General features: G+C 57.4%; 3 protein-coding genes across 3 annotated transcripts; 2 read left to right on the top strand and 1 right to left on the bottom strand.

Annotated features, from left to right (window-relative positions):
- The first annotated feature begins 146 nt into the window (after window positions 1-146).
- SV2A (synaptic vesicle glycoprotein 2A) lies at window positions 147-12341 on the top strand. Its single transcript, XM_064732496.1, has 13 exons — window positions 147-496; window positions 2718-3448; window positions 4296-4476; window positions 5623-5774; window positions 5854-5987; window positions 6520-6609; window positions 6862-6972; window positions 7056-7144; window positions 7829-7993; window positions 8085-8218; window positions 9074-9277; window positions 9807-9966; window positions 10782-12341. The coding sequence occupies exons 2-13, from the start codon at window positions 2869-2871 to the stop codon at window positions 10963-10965; spliced, it is 2184 nt and encodes a 727-aa protein (XP_064588566.1). The 5' UTR covers window positions 147-496; window positions 2718-2868; the 3' UTR covers window positions 10966-12341.
- Window positions 12342-13090: 749 nt separating this feature from the next.
- Window positions 13091-13584, bottom strand: BOLA1 (bolA family member 1). The gene has a single exon (XM_064732585.1). It carries the CDS (start codon window positions 13518-13520, stop codon window positions 13107-13109), a length of 414 nt encoding a protein of 137 aa, XP_064588655.1. The 5' UTR covers window positions 13521-13584; the 3' UTR covers window positions 13091-13106.
- Window positions 13585-18289: 4705 nt separating this feature from the next.
- HJV (hemojuvelin BMP co-receptor) lies at window positions 18290-21433 on the top strand. Its single transcript, XM_064732303.1, has 3 exons — window positions 18290-18383; window positions 19392-19897; window positions 20810-21433. Exons 1-3 carry the CDS (start codon window positions 18290-18292, stop codon window positions 21431-21433), a joined length of 1224 nt encoding a protein of 407 aa, XP_064588373.1.
- Window positions 21434-22011: the final 578 nt, after the last annotated feature.

Below are 22011 nucleotides of genomic sequence, written 5' to 3'. Positions count from 1 at the left end.
GATCCCAAAAATTCCCGATCCAGCCCCGCGGAGGCCGTGACTCAGCCGTGACGGGGGCGGGGGCGGGCTGAGCATCACCGACAGCTCCGGGGGGGCCCCGCTTGGTGCCCCCCACCCCTCCCGCACCTCCCCTCCATCCTCATCCTCATCCTCCTCCGGAGCGGCTCCATCATCACGGGGACCGCGATCCCCGGCAGCTCCGTTTGCGCATCCCGGGGGATCCAGCGCTGCTCCCCCCTCCCCTCCCGGTGGGCCGAGCCCCCCGCCCCCGCCGAGCCCCCCCCCCGGTTCTCGGTTGATCCCTCCCTTGCCGGGGCTGCGCCGATGGACTCTCCCAGCGCTCCGTGTGTGCGGCGGAGGCTGCGGCGTTAGCGCTGCTACCCGGGAGCTGCTGCCGCTGCCGGAGCATCCTCTTCATCTCCTTCATCCCCGGAGCATCCTTCCCCAGCGGAGCATCCCCCGGCAAGGAGCTGGAGCGGGGCGAGGGCTGAGCCAGGTAAGGGGGGACAATAAATGGGTTTATAGCCCGCATCCCCCCCTCCCCGCGGCGTTAATCGGAGCCGCTGATGGATTCGGGGTTCGGCTTCTCCTTCCCCACTTGCTGTGGCCATTTTGTCCTGGAAAAGCTTCCCGGGGGCCGGGCTCTGCCTTTGGATGTGCGTTTTTGGGGGGCTCCTCTCATCCCCCGCCGCAGAGCAGCCGGAGGGGATCGGGAATTCGCCGCAGGGATGGGAGGGGGGAACCGGGGGGGTTTTGGGGAAGGGGTGACGGGGAGGGGGATGTTGGGGGGTGACCTTGGACACGAGGGATTCCCAACTCTTCCCCCTTGTCGCCATGTTCCTGGCGTTCCGCAGGGAGCCTGGGGGCTGCGGGGGGGTTTGGATGGGGGGGGGATGCAGCCCCCTCATTTTGGGGACTCTCGGGGCTTTTGGGGCGCACGGCTTCATCCATCCTCGGCTCCCCTTGGAGGAGACGGCTCCAGAGCCGATAACCTTGTGCAGAGCTGTCCAACGCCACGGCGGGGCTGCAGGGCCAGCGCCGTGTTCAGCCCCCCCAAATGGGCATTTTTGGGGGGATCTCCCTGGCTCCCACATTTCAGGGATTGTGGTCTGGGGGGTTTCTGGCTCTCCTGTGGGATCAAACCCCCCGATCTCAGCCAGCTCCGGCTCCTGGCGTCGGCTCGGCCGCTCGAGGCTGCCCGGTTTGTGCGGCCGCTCTCTGTGACAGAGGCAGCCGTGACCTTGCTCCCCCAGCCCATCCTCTTCCTCACCGCGCTCCCAGCCTCTCCCTGCTCCCCTCCCGACCCCCAACAGCTCCCGGGCTGGGCAATGCCGGCCCCACACGGGGAGATTCCAAAGGGAACCTCGAGCCTGGCTGGAGCAGAATGACCTTGGTCATGGATCCAGGAGCCCCGGGGAGGGGACTGGGGTCTCCCTGCAGCCAGGGGGGAGAATTTGCCATTTTATCCTATAAAACCACTGCCTGTCTGTGCTGGGGAGTGGGGGCCCGCGCTGTGCCGCAGCCCCCCTCCCTGCAGGCTTCCCAAATTCTAAATTTAGCGTCCCTGCGTGCCCTGTCCCCTCTCCTGGCCAGGGGGGGACACGTCGCCGGCTGCGTCCCTGCGCTCCCAGCTCCTTCCCGCCTGGCCAGAGACAGAAATAGCGCTTGGGGGGGGTCACGGCAGCCCCCGAGGGTGGAGGAGCAGCAGCATCGGGGGCTGGGGGGCTGCGGGTCCGTCCCTGTCACGAGCTGAGCCGGGCTCTGTGCAGTGGGGGTGGGATGTGAGGGGACAAGGAGATGGCACCACCCGCGGGGATCTGGATGTCCCCCTCCTCGTGGTGCCCCCCAGCCCCCTTTGGCCCGGTCAGCACGTGCCAGGGCTGGCGTCTCCCGCAGTAAATCCTGCCTGGCAGCTCCTGCAGTGAGCGTGGCCTGGCACACTCGGGTCCTTGGCACTCGAGGGATCCTCTGAGGGGCTCCTGTACCCTGGGGCACCCAGCCGGGGTGATGCTGGGAGGGTTTGGGGACCTCCTGACCCCCTCATCCTCCCTGTGGTGCCCAGGGGATTGGGGAGCTTTGGCCCAGAGCTTGTTTTGTGGGGTGACTCTCAGTCCTGGGCATGTCCCTGCTGTCCCCCTGTGCTTTGGGATGGGGGCAGCAGGGAGGGATCCAGGGGGGCTGGGGGCAGCTGGAGCCCCCCAAGTGAGGGGAAGGGGGCTGACATGGAACCAGCGTCTCCCAGCCTGTCCCCACCCCAGACCCCACCTGCTGCTTCACCTGGGGGTCCCCAAACCACAGAATCCCAGAATAATGAGGTTGGAAGAGACCTCTAAGTCCAAGCTATGCCCTGACACCTCAACCAGGCTGCAGCACCATGTGTTTATTTAAACACATCCTGAGATGGTGATTCTACACCTCCCTGGGAAGAGCATTCCAGTACTTTATTATTCTTTGGGTGAAATTTTTTTCCTAATATCCAGCAGAATATTTTTCCTAATATCCAGTGGAATTGTCTTCCAGTGGAAGACAATTCCAGTACTTCATTATTCTTCGGGTGAATTTTTTTTTTCCTAATGCCCAACCTATCCCTTCCCTGACGCAGTTTGAGTCTGTGTCCTCTAATCCTCCTGCTCCAATCTGAGATGGAGAAAAAGTGCAAAGTGACCCTCGGGGGCCACCACCACCCAACTCAGCCTGGTTCTGTCTGGGCTCCCCAGGTCCAGGCTGGCATCCCGGGTGCTCCCACCCCCCGTTCCATGGATGGGTAGCTCCAGCAGCCCTGTCCCCTCCCCGCGGGCCTGAGGGCGCAGCCCCCGCAGCAGAGACCCCGCAGCAGCCGCAGCAGCCCCGCGCAGCCCCGAGGGCACCATGGAGGAATCGTTCCGGGACCGGACCGCCTTCATCCGCGGCGCCAAGGACATCGCCAAGGAGGTGAAGAAACACGCGGCCAAGAAGGTGAGCAGGGGCATGGACCGAGTGCAGGACGAGTACACCCGCCGCTCCTACTCGCGCTTCGAGGAGGAGGAGGACGATGAAGACTACGCGCCCCAGGACGGCTACTACAGAGGGGGCGAAGGTGCCAACGAGGAGGAGGGGGTGTCCAGCGACGCCACGGAAGGCCACGATGAGGAGGATGAGATCTACGAGGGCGAATACCAAGGGATCCCCCGGCAGGAGTCGCTGAAGGGGGGGGAGCGCCTGGGGGCCGCGGCGGCCGCCGGAGCCTTCGACGACACCGAGGGGCAGCGGAGGAAGGACCGGGAGGAGCTGGCGCAGCAGTACGAGCTCATCCTGCAGGAGTGCGGCCACGGCCGCTTCCAGTGGACCCTCTACTTTGTCCTGGGCCTGGCCCTGATGGCCGACGGCGTGGAGATCTTCGTGGTGGGCTTCGTCCTGCCCAGCGCCGAGAAGGACATGTGCCTGTCCGACTCCAACAAGGGCATGCTGGGTGAGGAGAGGGGCACGGAGGGGGGTTTGGGGGGGACAGGAGGGTCAGGGCGAGATGTGGAATGTAGGGGGACATGAGGATGCATTGAGAAGCACAGGAGGATGGGGATGGGGAAGGACATGGGGGGCTCAGGAAGGTTTGGGGGGGTCATAGGGGCTGTGGAAGAACATAGGAAGAATTGGGAGGCCATGGGGTCCAAAAGGGAATGTGGGGTGTGGGGTCCAGGAAGGGATGTGGGGACCAGGAAGGATTGGGAGGCCGTGGGGTGTGAGATCCAGGAAGGGATGTGGGGACAGGAAGAACTGGGGGCCATGGGTCCAAAGGGTGGGGATGATGGGGGTGGGGTCCAGGAAGGGCTGTGGGGTCCAGGAATGGGCATGAGTGTGGGTCCAGGAAGGGCTGTGGGGTCCAGGAAGGGATGTGGGGTCCAGGAAGGGATGTGGGGCTCCCACCATCCTCCTCCCAGTCCCTCACTGCTCCCCACATGAGCAATGCCTGAAATTTGGGCTGACCATGGATGCTGAAGCTGGGTTTGAGGGAAGCTTTGTTCCATTGGTTCCCCCCTTCTCTGTGATGCCTGCCGGAGCCTGACACCCCCCAAAAACCCCAAATCCCTGAGATGTGGCAGTCTTGGGACAAGGGGCAGGGCTGGGTGAGGGGGTCCTGGGGTCCCACAGTCCCTGAGCAGAGCAGGGGACAACAAGGGAATTCTGTCCCCTCCCCTCAAGGGCACCCAAATTTCAGGGAGAGGGTCCCAAACCCGAGGATGCTCCCCCTGCTCCAGCTGACCCGGGGTGCAGCTCCCCGTGTCCCCCAGCCCTGACCTCGCTGTGTCCCCCCTTGCCAGGGCTCATCGTGTACCTGGGCATGATGGTGGGCGCGTTCGTGTGGGGCGGGCTGGCCGACCGGCTGGGCCGAAGGCAGTGCCTCCTCATCTCCCTCTCCGTCAACAGCGTCTTCGCCTTCTTCTCCTCCTTCGTCCAGGGCTACGGCACCTTCCTCTTCTGCCGCCTGCTCTCGGGCGTGGGGTAAGGGGGGCCCGGCTGCTGGGCTGCCTTCCTTCGTCCCCCAGAACAAGGGAGGAATGAGGGATCTGATTCCGTGTTCTCAGAAAGCTAATTTGTTATTTTATTATGCTATATTTTGTTAAAGAATGCTAAACTATACTATACTAAAGATTACAGAAAGGATACTTAAAGGGGAGGGCAGCTTTTGTATTTTTGTTCCCCCCCAGACAAAGGAAGGAATGATGGATCTGAATCTGTGTTCTCAGAAGGCTAATTTATTTTTTTGTGATACGATATGATGATACTATATTATATTAACATTAACTATACTATACTAAGGAATACTGAAAGGATACTTGCAGGGGGGGCACAGCTGTAGGAAGGAAGGAAGGAAGGAAGGATCAGATTCCGTGTTCTCATAAAGCTAATTTGTTATTTTATGATGCTATATTGTATTATTATACTATATTATATTAATATTAACTACACTATAGAATACAGAAAGGATAGTTGCAGGGGGGGCAGTTGTTGTATTTGTTTGCCCCCAAGACAAAGGAAGGAAGGATGAATCTGGTTCTGTGTTCTCATAAAGCTAATTTGTTATTTTATGATACTATATTATATTACATTATATTATGATACTATATTATATTAATATTAACTATACTATACTAAAGAATACAGAAAGGATACTAGCAGGGGAGCAGCTGTTGTATTTTTGTTCCCCCCAGATAAAGGAAGGAAGGATGAATCTGACTCCTTGTTCTCATAAAGTTAATTTATTTTATGATACTATATTATATTAATATTAACTATACTATACTGAAGAATACGGAAAGGATACTTACAGAATGCTAAAAAGATAATAATCAAAAACTCGTGGCTCTCTCCAGAGTCCCCAGTTGACCAAAGAGTCAAAACTCTCACAGCAGAATCCAATAAAACAACCACCTGTGGGTAAACAACCTCCAAAGCAGCAAAACACAGCAGAAGCAAATCAGATCATTATTGTTTTCCTTTTCCTCTGAGGCTTCTCAGCTTCCCAGGAGAAAAATCCTGGGTGAAGGGATTTTCCCAGAAAATGAGAATGTCCCACAGGGGCTGGCCCCGCTGCGTGTGGGTGTGCTGGGGCAGGGGCTGACGCCGCTCCCTCCCCTCCATCCCCAGCATCGGCGGCTCCATCCCCATCGTCTTCTCCTACTTCTCGGAGTTCCTGGCGCAGGAGAAGCGCGGGGAGCACCTGAGCTGGCTCTGCATGTTCTGGATGATCGGGGGCATCTACGCCTCGGCCATGGCCTGGGCCATCATCCCGCACTACGGTAGGAGCCCTGGGCTGGTGGCACACGGGGGGTCAGCCGGGGCTCGGCCCCACCACCGTGTCCTGTCCCCCCTGTCCAGGCTGGAGCTTCCAGATGGGCTCTGCGTACCAATTCCACAGCTGGAGGGTTTTCGTCCTGGTCTGCGCCTTCCCCTCGGTCTTCGCCATCGGGGCGCTCACCACCATGCCGGAGAGCCCGCGCTTCTACCTGGAGGTGGGTCTGGGGGGCATTCAGGGGGGATTTGGGGTGCATCAGGGACCTGGAGTGGGTCCCCAGGAAGGGACATCCAGGTTGGGGTGGAGATGGGGCAACCCAGACAAAGGTGGTGAGGCCTGGACAGGAAGGCCCAGATGGGGTTTGAGAGGGGTAGAACTGGCCAGGAACCCCCAAGAGGTTGTGGGATCCAGAGGGATGGAGGAACCTGAGGAGGTGATGAAGATGATGGAGGGATCCCTGGGTGGGTGTCAGGGCCCCAGGTGGGTTTTGGAGAGGGGTAGAAAGGGGCAGGAACCCTCAAGTGGATGATGGGACCCAGAGGGATGAGGGGACCCTGAGATGATGAAGATGATGGAGGGATCCCCGGGTGGGTGGTGGGACCCAGAGGGATGGGGGGACCCTGAGGAGGTGATGAAGATGAAGATGATGGAGGGATCCCTGGGTGGGTGGCAGGACCCAGCTGATGGGGGGTCAGGGTCCAGGTTTGGGGTGTCCCAGGGTGACCTGGGACCTGTCCCTGCCCTCACAGAACGGGAAGCACGACGAGGCCTGGATGGTGCTGAAGCAGGTCCATGACACCAACATGAGGGCCAAGGGCCACCCCGAGAGGGTCTTCTCGGTAAGGACCCCCCAGAGCTGACCCCCCTGGGGTCCCCAGCACCCCAAGTGAGGGTGGGGTGTCCTCCAGGAGCTGGGGTGCAATTCCCACCTCCGGGAAAAGCACCACCAGGGGAATGCTGCTGTAACAGGTGGGGAAACTGAGGCAAAACTGGGTGCTGGTGGAGGATTTGGGTGCAAGGAGTGAGGTTTTGGGTGCAAGGAGTGAAGTTTTTGGTGGCTTCCTGGTGTCCCCAATCTGTCCCCCCCACAGGTCACCCACATCAAGACCATCAAGCGGGAGGACGAGCTCATCGAGATCCAGTCGGACACCGGGACGTGGTACCGGCGCTGGCTGGTCCGATGCCTCAACCTGTCCCAGCAGGTGAGCCCGGGGCCACCCAGGGCTCCCCGTGCCCCCTGTCACCTCCCGTGTCCTCGTTTGTCACCTCCCGTGTCCCTGTGCAGGTCTGGAGCAACTTCCAGCAGTGCTTCGTGCCCGAGTACCGGCGGGTGACGCTGATGATGATGGCGGTGTGGTTCACCATGTCCTTCAGGTGCTGCGGGGTGGGACGGGGTGGGATCCATGGGATGGGATCCATGGGATGGGATGGGATCAATGGGACCAGTAGGAGGGAATCAATGGGATGGGATGGAATCCATGGGATCAATGGGATGGGATCAGTGGGATGGGATCAATGGGGATGAGATGGGACAGGATAGTGGATCAATGGAATGGGATCACTGGGTGGGATGGGACCCATGGGATGCATGGGATAGTGGATGGGATGGGATGGGAATGGGATGGGATGGATGGATGGGATGGGATCCATGGGTGGATGGTTCAGTAATGGGATGGGATGGGATCAATGGGACAGGATGGGATGGGATAGGATGGGATGGGATCAGTGGGATGGGATCAATGGGATGGGATAGGATGGGATCAGTGGGATGATCATGGAATGGGATGGATCCATGGATGTATGGGAGAGGATGGGATCGATGGATAGGATGGATGGGATCAATGGGATGGGATAGGATGGGATCAGTGGGATGGGATCCATGGGATCCATGGGATCAATGGAATGGGATCCATGGGATGGGATGGGGCAGCAGGGAGTGGGATGGGACGGAATGAGCATCCCTGGGATAGCCCTGGGAGCTCAGGGCTGGCTCTGGGAGCCCCAGGCCAGCTCTGGCAAGCCCAGGTGTGTGGTGCCCGCTCACCCCTGTCCCCGCAGCTACTACGGGCTCACCGTGTGGTTCCCGGACATGATCAAGCACCTGCAGAGCATCGAGTACGCGTCGCGCACCAAGCTCTTCACGCGCGAGAAGGTTCGGCACTTCACCTTCAACTTCACCCTGGAGAACCAAGTGCACCGTGGTGGGGAGTACTTCAACGACAAGTGAGCGAGGGGAGGCTGGGCCCGGCCTTGCTGAGCTTGGGGCTGAGCTTGGGGGGCAGCCGGGCTCTCCCTCCTGTCCCTCCCCGCGCAGGTTCATCGGGCTGAAGATGAAGTCGGTGACGTTCGAGGACTCGCTCTTTGAGGAGTGCTACTTCGAGGACATCACTTCCAGCAACACCTTCTTCAAGAACTGCACCTTCATCTCCACCGTCTTCTACAACACAGGTGGGGCAATGGGATCCCTGGGAAGGGGGGATCCACCAGGGTGGCCCTCAGGGTTTTGGTGGAGATGAGGGTGGGCCCAGTCGGAGAACCATGCACGATGGATGGGAGGGCAGATAATTGAGCCCCAGTGGAGATGGATTGGGGTGGTAGAAAACCTGACCCCCAGGGTTTGGAGGAAGGTCAGGAAAGCCCTTAGTGCCATGATGGAGTTGGAGTGGTAGAGATAACCTGACCCACCAGGGTTTTGATGGAGGTGGGAGTGAGCCACCAGTGTGGAGGAAGGTCAGGAAGGTCCCCAATGGCATGATGGAGTTGTGGTGGCAGAGATAATATGACCCACAAGGCTGGCTCTCAGGGTTTTGATGGAGATGGGAGTGAGCCACCAGGTTGGAGGAAGATCAGGAAAGTCCTCAGTGCCATGATGGAGTTGGAGTGATAGTGATAATGTGACCCACCAGGGTTTTGGTGGAGGTGGGGTTGGGCCACCAGCTTGGAGGAAGGTCAGGAAGGTCCTCAGTGCCATGATGGAGCTGGGGTGGTAGAGATAACCTGACCCACCAGGGTTTTAATGGAGATGGGGATGGTTGAAGGAAGGTCCACCTTGAAGGAAGGTCCTCAGTGGCACGATGGAGTTGGGGTGGCAGAGATAAAAAGTGTGACCCACCAGGGTTTTGGTGGAGATGAGGGTGACCCACCAGCTTGAAGGAAGGTCCTCAGTGGCATGATGGAGTTGGGGTGGCAGAGATAAGGACCAGGGTGGTCCTCACGAGGGTGGTGGGCCCACCAGGTGATGTGGGATGGGCCAGCAGGTGTGCACAGAGATGGGGTGACCCCGTGTCCCCGCTGTCCCCCCAGATCTGTTCGAGTACAAGTTCATCAACAGCCGGGTGGTGAACAGCACGTTCCTGCACAACAAGGAGGGCTGCCAGCTGGACTTCAGTGACGACAACAACGCCTACATGATCTACTTTGTCAGCTTCCTGGGCACCCTGGCCGTGCTCCCCGGGAACATCGTCTCGGCCCTGCTCATGGACAAGATTGGCCGCCTGCGCATGCTGGGTGGGCAACGGAACCCCTTGGTGGGGCTGGGGGGTCCTGGAGGTGCTTTCAGCCCAAACCAGGCTCTTGATCTTCTTGAGCCACCACCATCACATCTACACTGGTGGGTCATCCCACTTCCATCATCCTTTGGGGACTTTCTTCATCCTCCTTCCACCTGTTGGTCGCCTCCATCTCTGGTGACCTCTTGGGGACTTCCTGGTGGGTCACTCCCATCTCTTGACCCACCACCCTCACCTTTACCCTGGTGGGGTAAAGTCCATCAACCCTTTGGGGACTTTCCTGATCCTCCTCCCACCTCCATCTCTGGTGACCTCTTGGGGACCTCCTGAGGACCTCCTGGTGGCTCACCCTACCTCCATCACTCCCTTTCCTGGTCCTACTCCCACCCGTTGGTCACCTCCATCTCTTGGTGACCTCTTGGGGACCTCCTGGTGGGTCACCCCCACCTCCCTCTCCCCTTTGGGACTCTCGGCCCCACCTCGTGCCTCAGTTTCCCCGCGCTCTGACGTGTCCACGTGTCCCCCAGCTGGCTCCAGTGTCATGTCCTGCATCAGCTGCTTCTTCCTGTCCTTTGGGAACAGCGAGTCTGCCATGATCGCCCTGCTCTGCCTCTTTGGGGGGGTCAGCATCGCCTCCTGGAACGCGCTCGACGTGCTCACCGTGGAGCTCTACCCCTCCGACAAGAGGTGGGGGCCTGGCGTGGAGGTTTTGGGTGCAAAAAGTGAAGTTTTGGGTGCTGGGTGGAGGTTTTGGGTGCAAGGAGTGAAGTTTTGGGTGCTGGGTGGGAGGTTTGGGGTGCTGGGTGCCCATTTTGGGGTTTGGATTTTCCATTTTCGGGTGCTGGATGCCCATCTAAGGATTTTGACTTCCCATTTTGCAGTGCTGGATGCCGATTTAAGGGTTTTGGATTCCCACTTTGGGGTGTTGGGTGCCCATTTAAGGGTTTGGAGTTCCCATTTTGGGGTGCTGGGTGCCCATTTAAGGGTTTGGAGTTCCCATTTAAGGGTTTGGAGTTCCCATTTTGGGGTGCTGGGTGCCCATTTAAGAGTTTGGAGTTCCCATTTAAGGCTTTGAGCTCCCATTTTGGGGTTTTGAGCTCCCATTTTGGGGTTTGGAGTTCCCATTTTGAGGTGCTGGGTGCCCATTTAAGGTTTTGGAGTTCCCATTTTGAGGTGCTGGGATGCTGGGTGCCCATTGAAGGGTTTGGAGTTCCCATTTTGGAGTTCCCATTTTGGGGTTTGGGGTTCCCATTTTGGGGTGCTGGGTGCCCATTTAAGAGTTTGGAGTTCCCATTTAAGGCTTTGAGTTCCCACTTTGGGGTTTTGAGTTCCCATTTTGGGGTTTGGGGTTCCCATGTTGGTGTCCCAGGTGCCCATTTCACCCCTCCAGGTGCCAGTTTCGTGGTACCACCTGCCCCGTGCAGGTGCCCCCCTAGGCTTGGCACCCACCCCTTCCCCCGGGGGGTGCCCTCACCAACCCCAACCCTCCTCATCCTCCCCAGGACGACGGCCTTTGGCTTCCTGAACGCCCTGTGCAAGCTGGCAGCCGTGCTGGGCATCAGCATCTTCACCTCCTTCGTGGGCATCACCAAGGCCGTGCCCATCCTCTTTGCCTCAGCTGCTCTGGCCCTGGGCAGCTCCCTGGCCCTCAAACTGCCCGAGACGAGGGGGCAGGTCCTGCAGTGATGGGGGGCTGGGGGAGAGGGACCCCCCCTTTCCCTGGGGTACCCCCCAAAATCCAGCATTTCCCCCCCACCCCCCCGTCCATCTCCTCGTGCCCCCGGGGTTAGTTCTGCGTTAGACACTGTGAAACGTCTTCTTGGAGCATTTGGGATCTTTTTCATTTGCACTTGGACCCCTCCCCACCCCAAAAAATCCCTCTGTACCCCCAAAACCTCCCTGATCCCTTCAACTCCCCCCAAATTCCCCCCTGACCCCCAATTCTCCCACCCCAGTTTCTTTTCTTGGTGTCACCCCTGTGTGAGTTGCTGCTCATTCCTGGGGGGCTTTAGGGGGATGGGATTTAGGGGGGCCCCCGACCCTCTGAACCCCCCCCCCCAAATCTCTGTGTACCCCCAAATCCCTGCTGAGCCGAGGAGGATGAAGCAGGGGGAGCCCCCTGTGCCTCAGTTTCCCCATCCCCAGCAGGGTCCCCCCAAACCCCCACAGATTTTTTTTTGGGGGGGGGGATAAGAACCCTTGGGGCACCTTGGGGTGGGGGGAGAGCAGGAAATATTGGGGTGCAGCTCCCTTTGGGGGGGTGCAGGAAATATTGGGGTGCAGCTCCCTTTGGGGGGTGCAGGAAATATTGGGGTGCAGCTCCCTTTGGGGGGTGCAGCTCCCTTTGGACCCCCTTGACAATTTTAGGGTGCCCCCTCCCCCTTTAAAGCACATTCCCCCCCCCCCAGGATGCCCCAATTTTTGGGTGCCCCCCCCCCCAATTTTCAGGGTGCAAAGCACAGCCCCCCCTCTCCCCTCCATTTAGGGTGCAGCAGTGGGGGACCCCAAAACTGCCAGTTAGGGATTTTTAACTGATTTTTAAAGGATTTTCCCCAATTTGAGGGAGGCTGGCGTGGGTCAGGGGGGGTTCAAGAGGGGGGGGCTCCCTGCACCCCCTTTTCCTCCTCCCTGCACCCCAAGTCCCCCCCATATCCCCTATTAATAATCCCCTTTTTCCTCCCCCCACCCCAAAACCACCAGCGGTTTGCAAAGCACAAACAGCCCCTAAACCCCCCCCCAAAAAAAAAAAAATCGGGGTGCAAGGGGTCCCCAGTGCTCAAATCGGGGTTCAGGGGGGGTCCCAGTGCTGTGCCCCCTCAAAATTCGGGGTTTGGGGGGGTCCCCCATGCTCTGCTCCCTTCCCATAGGGTTGGGCAGAGCTGGGGGTCTCCCCCAGCCCCAGGGCAGCCCCCCCCCATTCCATGCAGCCCCCCCGTGTGCTTTGTCCCCCCCCTTGGTGTAGCTGGTCCTTGGGGGGCCCCCCCCGGCCCCCCCCTGTAGCTCTGTCGTGCCGTGCTGTAGTTTCAGGTGTTTGTAAATTAATTAAAATGGAAAAAAAACCATCCAAAAAAAAAAAAAATCCCCAAAAAAACCCCACAAAATAGTTACCAACCCCCCCCCCCCCAAAAAAAAAGGATTCTCCAGCTGCCCACAGAACACTTTTATTTAAATTAATTAATTAATGCAGATTCAATGGGAGGGACACCCCAAAAATCCCCCACAGGGTGGGGGTGCTGGGTTGGGGCAGGGCATCACGGGGGGGGGGGGTCACCCCAATTATTTTTGTCCCCTCCCAGTGCTGAAAACAGGGTGGGGGTCCCAGGAACCCCATGTTGTTCCTGGGGGGTCCCAGGATTCCAGTTGTTCCTGGGGGTGTCCTGGAGCTCCAACCAGTTTTTGTGGTGGGGTCCTGGCGCCCCCTGTTTCTTGGGGGGGGTCCCAGGAGTCCCACCCAGTTTTTGGGGGCTCCGTGGCTCCAGTTTCCTGGGGGGTCCTGTTGTTCCTGGGGGGGGTTCCTGTTGTTCCTGGGGGGGTCCCACGTTGTCCCTGGGGGTGTCCTGTTATTCCTAGGGGGTCCCTGTTGTTCCTCGGGGGGTTCCTGTTGTTCCTGGGGGGGGTCCCAGCAGCCCCACGTTGTTCCTGGGGGTGTCCTGTGTTCCTGGGGGTCCTGTGTTCCTGGGGGGTCTGCAGCTACCGTGTTTTGGGGGGGGTCCAGCAGCCCCACGTTGCTCCTGGGGGTTCCTGTTTTCTAGGGGGTCCTGTTGTTCCTGGGGGGTCTCCTAGCATCGTTGGGGTCCACTCCGCTTCCCGTGGCCTTTCCCAGGCCGTCACTGCTTCCCCGCCGCCTCCTCCTCCTCCTCCCCAGCCCCGCGCCGTTCCTCCCTCTTGGAGCCTCCCAGGCAAGGGGGCGCGGGGGGGTTTTGGGGGTCGCTCTGCCACTGCTCGGGGGTGCGGGCCGTGACCTGCAGGGCGTGCAGGGGCCCGGCCAGCTCGGCCCGCAGCGCCTCGTGCACCAGGCGGTGCCGCTGCAGCGGCGACAGCCCCGCGAAGAGCGCGCTCACCACCAGCACCCCGAAATGCGTCTCGGCTCCGGGGGGGCCCCCGTGCCGGGGGGAGTCATCGCGGACCTCCAGGTGCGTGGGCTGGAGGGCGGCGGTCAGCTTGGCACGGATGGTGCGGGCTAAGGGACCGCCCGGGCCACCCATGGCAGCGGCCGCGGCGGCGAGGAGGGGACCCCGCATCGGGGATGGGCTGGAACAGAGAGAGAGAGATGGGAAATTGGGGGGTGCAGGGAGAGAAACCCCCCCAGACCCTCAGGAGGGGACCCCGCATCGGGGATGGGCTGCGAGAGAGAGATGGGAAATTGGGGGGTGCAGGGAGAGAAACCCCCACAGCCCCCAGGAGGGGACCCCGCATCGGGGAAGGGCTGGAACAGAGAGAGAAGGGGGAATTGGGGGTGCAGGGAGAGAAACCCCCCAGCCCCAGGAGGGGACCCGCATCGGGGATGGCTGGAACAGAGAGAGAAGGGGAAATTAGGGGTGCAGGAGAGAACCCCCCGCCAGGGGGAAGGTGCTGGAACAGAGAGAGAGTGGGAAATTAGGGGTGCAGGGAGAGAAACCCCCCCACAGACCCTCAGGAGGGGACCCCGCATCGGGGATGGGCTGGAACAGAGAGAGAGAGATGGGAAATTGGGGGGTGCAAGGAGAGACCCCCAGGAGAGGACCCCACATGAGAAGGGCTAAGAGAGAGGGGAATTGGGGGGTGCAAGGAGGAGAAACCCCCCAGGGGGGGGACCCCACATGTAAAAAGGAAGGTTAGGGGGACAGGTGAGACATCCCCCTGACCCCCAGCCATGGAGAAGGGCTTAAAGAGAGAGAGGGGGAATTGGGGGTGCAAGGAGAGATCCCCAGGAGAGGACCCCACATTGAAGGGCTGCACCGACGAGAGAAGGGTTTGGGGGGGTAAAGGGGAAGACGGACCCCCAGGAGAGGACCCCACAGAGAAGGGGCAGGAGAGGGGATTGGGGGTTACAAGGGAGAACCCCCGGACCAGGGGGCACTAGGGGGGCTGCCAGGGTAGCGTGATTGGGGTGTCGGAGGGGCTGAATGGGCAGGGACTGGGGGAGCTCTGCGGGTCAGCCGGATAAAGGGGGGCTGGGAGGGGCCCCCTTGAACTGGCCATACGGGGAGCACGGGGTGTGGGGAATATAGGGGGCCTCGGAAGGCCGTGACCCTCCTTGAACGCCACTTCCCCGACCACCCACAGGGCACCCCGGGCACCAGGCAGGAAGCTCATCCGAAAGCCCTGACCCCCCTCAGAGCCCCACTGTACCCCCGATCCTCCTCACGGCACCCCCCCCGCAGCTCCGGCGCCCCCCTCACGTTCCCCCCGTGCCCGATCCCCTCACGTGATCCCCTCACGCCCCACCGCCCCACACGTGACCCGCCGCAGTGCCACGTGACCAACCGCCAACCCGCACCTATCATACAAACGCGCCTTTATCCTTTTATGAAGGGCGGAGACAGGTGTGGGGCGTGGCCAGGCTTGCTTGTGAGACACAGGGCATTTTATTTCTCATATTTTTTCCTTATTATTTTCCTAATTTCATCCTGATTTTTCCCGGTTCATCCTCCATTTTCTTACTTTAATCCTGATTTTTCCGTATTGACCCCTATTTTTCCAGCACTGCCCTCATATTTTCCAGATTCACTCTCATTTTTTATTTCTCATTTTTCCAATACACTTTATTCTTTCCTATTTCATCCTGATTTTTCCACGTTCATCCTGATTTTCCTACTTTTATCCTGATTTTTTCCATATTCATCCCTAATTTTCCAGCACTGCCCTCATATTTTCCAGATTCACTCTCATTTTTTATTTCTCCTCATTTTTCCAGGTACACCCTTATTCTTTTCCTGTTTCATCCTGATTTTTCCCAGATCATCCTTAATTTTCCAGGTTCACCCTCTTTTTCCAAGTTTGCCCTTATGAGATTCCCTAAAAATTAAAAGGGAGTTCTTTTGGTCTTTTTTTCTTTTTTTTTTTTACTTTTTTGGGTTCCTGCAGTCCTGCTGCCACCTCATGGCATGGATCCTCTTCTCCTCAAACTTCTCTCTGGCTCAAGAAGTCTTTGTAAACCTCTCCACAAATCCCAAATCCCCAAAAATCCCTGTCATAGTTGAGATGGAGACAACACCAAGCAAACTCCATTTTCAGGAGGCTTCAAACTATTTATTGGAATAGACATTCTCTTATTTATCTTATTTATTTTCTTATTTCTCCTTTTTTCCTTGGTTTCTATGTCAAGCACCTTGGTAGGAAATCCTTTCAGAGGTGAACATGGATCTCAAAATTCTTTGTGCCTCCCAGAAATCGCTTTAAAACCTCTCCCACACCTGGAGAACCCTCAGGATGGGCAGCTCTGAGGGATTCCGTGCCCACCTCACCCCATTTCTCTGTGTGTGCTTGGGAAATCTTGGCTCTCCCTTCCCCTCCCCACTGGAATTTGCCTTTTGGGATCCAGAATCCCCCCTGGCTATTTTTAAAGTGCTCTCGGAGCCCACTCAGCCCCTGCTCTCCCCTGTCAGAATTTTCAGCTGTTTTTTCCTCCCTCTGGGTGGCAACAGCCGGGATTCCCTCCTCATTCCCACCCTGACCAAGCACCGGGATTTTCCTCTGGATTTGGGGGGATTTGGTGGCATTTTCTGGGGTAAGGGGAGTGCTGGGATCCTTGGATGAGGTGTGGGGATGGAGGGATGGGATTTGCGCTTGGGATGGGATTTATTTCCTTTATTTCTGAGGGATGGGATTTATTTCCTTTATTTCTGGAGGAATGGGATTATTTCATTTATTTATTATGGAGGAATGGGGTTTATTTCCTTTATTTCTGGAGGAATGGGATTATTTCCCTTATTTATGGAAGGATGGGATTTATTTCCTTGATTTCTGGAGGGATGGGATTTATTTCCTTTATTTATGGAGGAATGGGATTTATTTCCTTTATTTCTGGAGAAATGGGATTTATTTCCTTCCAAGCGTGGCATGGAAGGAGGAGTGCATCCTTTGGGATTGATTGTGCATCCTGGAAAGAAGAGGCATCCACTCTTCCAGCTCTCTGGCAAACACTTTTTTCCCCAAATTCTTCTCTTCCCACCCCAATCCCAGAGCTCTCCTGGGCTCAGGTGGGCACCAGGATTTGCTCCCTGCAGGTGGAAAACAGCAGGAACTTGGTTTGGGAGCCAGAAGGATTTCCTGGATTGTGTTCCCAAAGGGATTTGTGGGTGCTGGAATGGTGAGGGACCAAATTCCCACCCCTGTCCTCTGGAATGGACCTGGAAAATCCCAGTTTGGACATTCCTGACCATTCCTGACCATTCCTGACCATTCCTTCTCCTTGCAGGGGTTGGTGCAGCACTTCCTGCAGGTTTAGATGGGATTTCAGGTGGGAATGGACCCAAAAAACCCCAATTTGGACATTCCCGACCATTCCTTCTCCTTGCAGCAGGTGCAGGTGGGATTTCAGGTGGGAATGGACCCAAAAAATCCCAATTTGGACATTCCCGACCATTCCTCCTCCTTGCAGCAGGTGCAGGTGGGATTTCAGGAGTGCAGCCAGCATGGCCTGGCAGTCATTGACCCCTGGGGACATTGGCCACCAGCCCTGGGGACACTGGCCATTGATCCCTGGGGACATTGGCCAACTTTGGCCCGTGCCATGTTTGCCTTCAGGACCTGGCTGTGCCCCAGGAGACAAAACGCTGGAAAAGCGTTCCCAGGCAGGGACCATCCCCATTCCCTGCTGGACACATCCCACAGGGAAAAGCTTTTCCACAGGGATTCACCCCCGGCTGGTGCCCACGGGAGTTTCCAAGGAGGAAATCCCAGTGAAGCTCCCACATTCCTTGGGTCTGGGGGCTCCCCAAACCTGGAGCTGCTGTGCCCCACCTTCCCCAGGCCCTGGCTGTTGTTCCAGGCTGGAGCAGAGCCCAGCTAAATTTAGAGGGATCGATTTCAACCCCCGCCTCTGCCCCGCGGGGGGAAAGGACAGAGCAAAGGTGGCCGGGGACGAGGAGCCACGGGGGGATCCCTTCTCTGTGCCCTGAATTTGGGCTCCTGGGACCCCAAACTCATCCAGGACCATGGAGGAGCCCAGGGGGGCTGGAATTGTCCTGGGTTATTCCACGGGTCTCTGTGGCTGTCACCTGGGGCAGAGCTGGTGACAAGGACGCGGGGAAGGAGCTCCTGAGGAGGCTGATCCAGGTGAGGGGGCAGTGGGAGAGCAGGAATGAGGGTCCCAGGGTGTGGTTGGCACCCAGGGGTGGCTCTGATCCCACCTCTGGTGTCCCCAAAGTGAGGGTGGAGTGAAATGCTCAGCGCCCACCCCTGTGAGCAAACAGCTCAAGGAGCACCGGGGGGGTTTAGGTTGGATATCGGGGTGATAAAACTTCAGGGGGATGAAATTTCCTCATGGAAAGGGTGGTCAAGGTGTGGCAAAGCGGAGTCACATCCCTGGAGGTGTTCAAAACCACCTGGGGACAAGTGGTGGCCTTGGAAATGCTGGGTTGGACTTGCTCCTGTGGTCCATGGGGTGCTTGGAGGAATCTTGGGGTACCTGGGGAATTTTAGGGAATCTTGTGGTCCATGGGGTGACCAAAGGAATCTTGGGGTACCTGAAGGAATCTCGTGGTCCATGGGATGCTTGGAAGAATATTGGGGTACCTGGAGGAACCTTGGGATACCTGGGGAATCTGAAGGAATCTTGTGGTCCATGGGGTACCTGAAGGAATCTTGGGGTATCTGAAGGAATCCTGTGGTCCAAGGGGTACCTGAAGGAATTTTGGGGTGCCTGAAGGAATCTTGTTGGGTTTGGCTCCACCTGAGTTTTCCATTGCTCAAATGGTGTTTAAAAGGTCCCATCTCTCCAATCCCACCTTTGGTTTCAGGGGAGCTGCTGAATGAAGCCGGGAGCTGCTGGTGGGTGAGAGACCCCCCGAGTTCTGCATGGATGGGAATGGGGAGAGCTGCCCACAGTAGGAGCCCAGGGCAGCTGGAAAACTCCGGCCTCTTCCTCCGAGCTTTCCTGCTCCTCTTCCTCCTCAGGCATGGTAAGGATCAGCATGGGCAGGGTTGGTCTCTGTAAAAATCAGGAGAAAAATGCTTCCAGGAGGAATCTCCATGAGAATCTTGAGATAGATGGTGGGGGGAATGTTGTGGTTTAGTTTGGTGGGTTGTAGGTGTGAGTTGTTGGTGGCTTTTTGGTTGTTTAGTTTAGAGTAGGTTTAAAGAAAAGGGAAAAAACCCTATAGCTTAGGGATTTTTTTTAGTTTTAATATAGCATTTTATTTTAATATAATATATATCATAAAATAATGAATCAGCCTTCTGAAACATGGAGTCAAGATTCTCATCTCTTTCCATCTCGGGGTTGCCTGCAAATTCCACATTTGGTGAACCCTGAGTGAGGAACATTACCACAATTTTGGAAGAGATAAGGTGTGATGGTGTTTGCAGGGGTGCCAGGAGGAGGGTCTATGTTTCAGAAGGCTGTTTAATTATTTTATTATATATATTATATTAAAACTATACTAAAAGTATAGAAGAAAGGATTTCATCAGAAAGGAATAGAAAGGAATGACAATAAAATCTTGTGACTCTCAGAGAGTCGGAGACCGCCGGACTGTGATTGGCCATTAATTAAAAACAACCCCATGAGACCAATCAAAGATTCACCTGTTACATTTTACAGCAGCAGATAATTATTGTTTGCATTTCGTTTCTGAGGCTTCTCAGCTTCTAAAGAGAAAAAGATCTTAACAAAAGGATTTTTCAGGAAATATCATGGTGACAATAGATATATATATATATCATAATATAATAAATCAGCCTTCTGAAACATGGAGTCAAGATTCTCATCTCTTCCCATGCTGGGATTGTCGGCAAATTTGGTGAACCCCGAGTGAGGAACATCACCACAATTGTGGAAGAGATAAGGAAAACTGTCCACTTGACAAAAGCCAGCGGCCACACAGATGGTAACAGAACACATCTCGCCTCGAAATGTGGAACAGGGGAGGAGAAGCTGCCCTTTCCCTACTCCATCCTTTCTCTCTCAGTCTCTTCCCAGTGCAAGATCCTCCGCTGCAACTCGGAGTACGTGGCGGCCACGCTCCACCTGCGCGGCCCCGAGCGCGGCGCCGCCTTCTGCACCGCGCTGCGCTCCTACTCGCTGTGCACCCGGCGCACGGCGCGCACCTGCCGCGGCGACCTGGCCTTCCACTCGGCCGTGCACGGCATCGAGGACCTCATGATCCAGCACAACTGCTCCAAGGAAGGCCCCACGGCCCCGCCGCGGCCCCGGCCCGCGGCGCCCAACGCCGCGCACGGCTTCGAGTCGCTCGATATCTGCGATTACGAGAGGAGTTTCCTCTACAAGCACGGCCGGCCCCCCGGTTTCCAGCACTGCGCTGCTTTTGGGGACCCCCACATCCGAACCTTTCATGATGATTTCCACACGTGCCGCGTGGAGGGCTCCTGGCCGCTCCTGGACAATGATTATCTGTTTGTGCAAGCCACCAGCTCGCCGGTGGCCAAGGGGTCCAACGCGACGGTCACCAGCAAGGTGAGGTTAGCGCACAGCATGGGGGGCAAATCCAGGGTCAGGGCATCTCCTGTGCTTCCCAAAATCCTTGGAACCCCTTCAGATCCAGGGAGGGATGAGGAAGGAGGGACAACAGTGGTGAAAGTTGTTGAGGGGACCCTCAAATACTCCTGGTGCTGTCAGCTGATTGTGTGGTGCATGGGGTACCTGGAGGAATCTTGGGGTGCCTGGAGGAATCTTGGGGTACCTGGAGGAATCTCGTGGTCCATTGGGTACCTGGAGAAACCTTGTGGTCCATGGGGTGCCTGGAGGAATTTGTGGTCCATGGGGTGCCTGGAGAGATCTTGTGGTCCATGAGGAATCTGAAGGAATCTTGTGGTCCATGAGGTACTCAAAGCAATCTTGTGGTCCATGGGATACCTGAAGGAATCTTGTGTTCCAAGGAGTACCTGGAGAATCTTGGGGTACCTGGAGGAATTTTGTGGTCCATGGGGTACCTGGAGAGATCTGTGGTCCATGGTGTACCTAAAGGAATTCTGTGATCCATGGGGTGCCTGGAGGAATCTTGTGGTCCATGGGATACCTGAAGGAATCTTGTGGTCCATGGGATACCTGAAGGAATCTTGTGGTCCATGAGATACCTGAAGGAATCTTGTGTTCCAAGGAGTACCTGGAGAATCTTGGGGTACCTGGAGGAGTCTTGTGGTCCATGGGGTACCTGGAGGAATCTTGCTGGGTTTGGCCCCACCTGAGTTTTCCATTGCTCAAAAGGTGTTTAAAAAAGAAGGAAATATTGTAGTTATCCCCAAAGGATGTAGCAGGGATGGTTTGAGGATGGATAGGTGAGGTGACACCTCCATCCTGAGATACCCCAACCCCTGTGATGGAACCACAACCACCACACTCACCCCCCTCCAACCCCACTCTCCACAGCTCACCATCATCTTCAAGAACATGAAGGAATGCATCGACCAGAAGGTCTACCAGGCCGAGCTGGACAACGTCCCCGCAGCCTTCCAGGACGGCTCCGTCGACGGCGGCGCGCGTCCCGGCGGGAGCAGCCTGTCCATCCGCGAGCTCAGCCCCGGCCGGCACGTGGAGATCCGCGCCGGCTACATCGGCACCACCATCGCCGTGCGCCAGGCCGGCCGCCAGCTCTCCTTCTCCATCCGCGCCGCCGAGGAGGTGGCCAGGGCCTTCACGGAGGAGCAGGACCTGCAGCTCTGCGTGGGCGGCTGCCCCCACAGCCAGCGCATGTCCCGCAGCCCCCGCGGGCGCGGCCGCGTCCCCGCCGAGACGGCGCGGGCGCTGTGCCGGGAGATGCTGCCCGTGGAGGATGTCTACTTCCAGTCGTGCGTCTTCGACGTGGTCACCTCCGGGGATGCCAACTTCACCATGGCGGCGCACGGGGCGCTGGAGGATGCCCGGCTCTTCCTGCCCGATGCTGAGAAGCTCCACATCTTCCAGGCTGGGGGAGGCTGCCAGCTCAGCTCTCCATTGTTTCTGCTCCTCTTCCTCCTCCCGTGTGGATTTTGGGCTGGTTTGTTGCACTTTTAAGGCCTGCTTGCTCTGTAGGGAACCTGCGAGAGCTGCTGGCTCCACCTTGAAGGTTCCTCACCTTGGCTCCACCTTGAAGGTTCCTCACCTTGGCTCCACCTTGAGGGTTCCTCACCTTGGCTCCACCTTGAGGGTTCCTCACCCTGGCTCCACCTTGAAGGTTCCTCACCCTGGCTCCACCTTGAAGGTTCCTCACCTTGGCTCCACCTTGAAGGTTCCTCACCTTGGCTCCACCTTGAAGGTTCCTCACCCTGGCTCCACCTTGAAGGTTCCTCACCTCAGAGACCCAAGAGAGGGAAGGGGTGAACCCCTGGTTTGTACCCACAGGTCTCGCATGGATGGTGCAGCTGCTCCCAGCTCCTCTCCTGAAGGCAGTTCCAATTTTTTCCGTTCCATTCTGACACGTTCCTTTTCCCCTCAGGATGTGGCATTTTGGTGCATCAAAGGAAGATAAATCCCCAGGGTTAGAAACCCCTCCGAGCCTTTCCATAACTAATTTCCCACCTTTCTCCCCATGTTAATCCAGCAGAATTCCACTCAGCAACCTCACAGATCCAGAAATAACAGACTCAGAGCCC

Source organism: Zonotrichia leucophrys, chromosome 25 (assembly GCF_028769735.1).
Source record: "Zonotrichia leucophrys gambelii isolate GWCS_2022_RI chromosome 25, RI_Zleu_2.0, whole genome shotgun sequence".
Classification (NCBI taxonomy): Eukaryota; Metazoa; Chordata; class Aves; order Passeriformes; family Passerellidae; genus Zonotrichia; species Zonotrichia leucophrys.
Note: the sequence above shows the minus strand (reverse complement) of the source record. Positions and strands in the feature narration are given on the sequence as shown.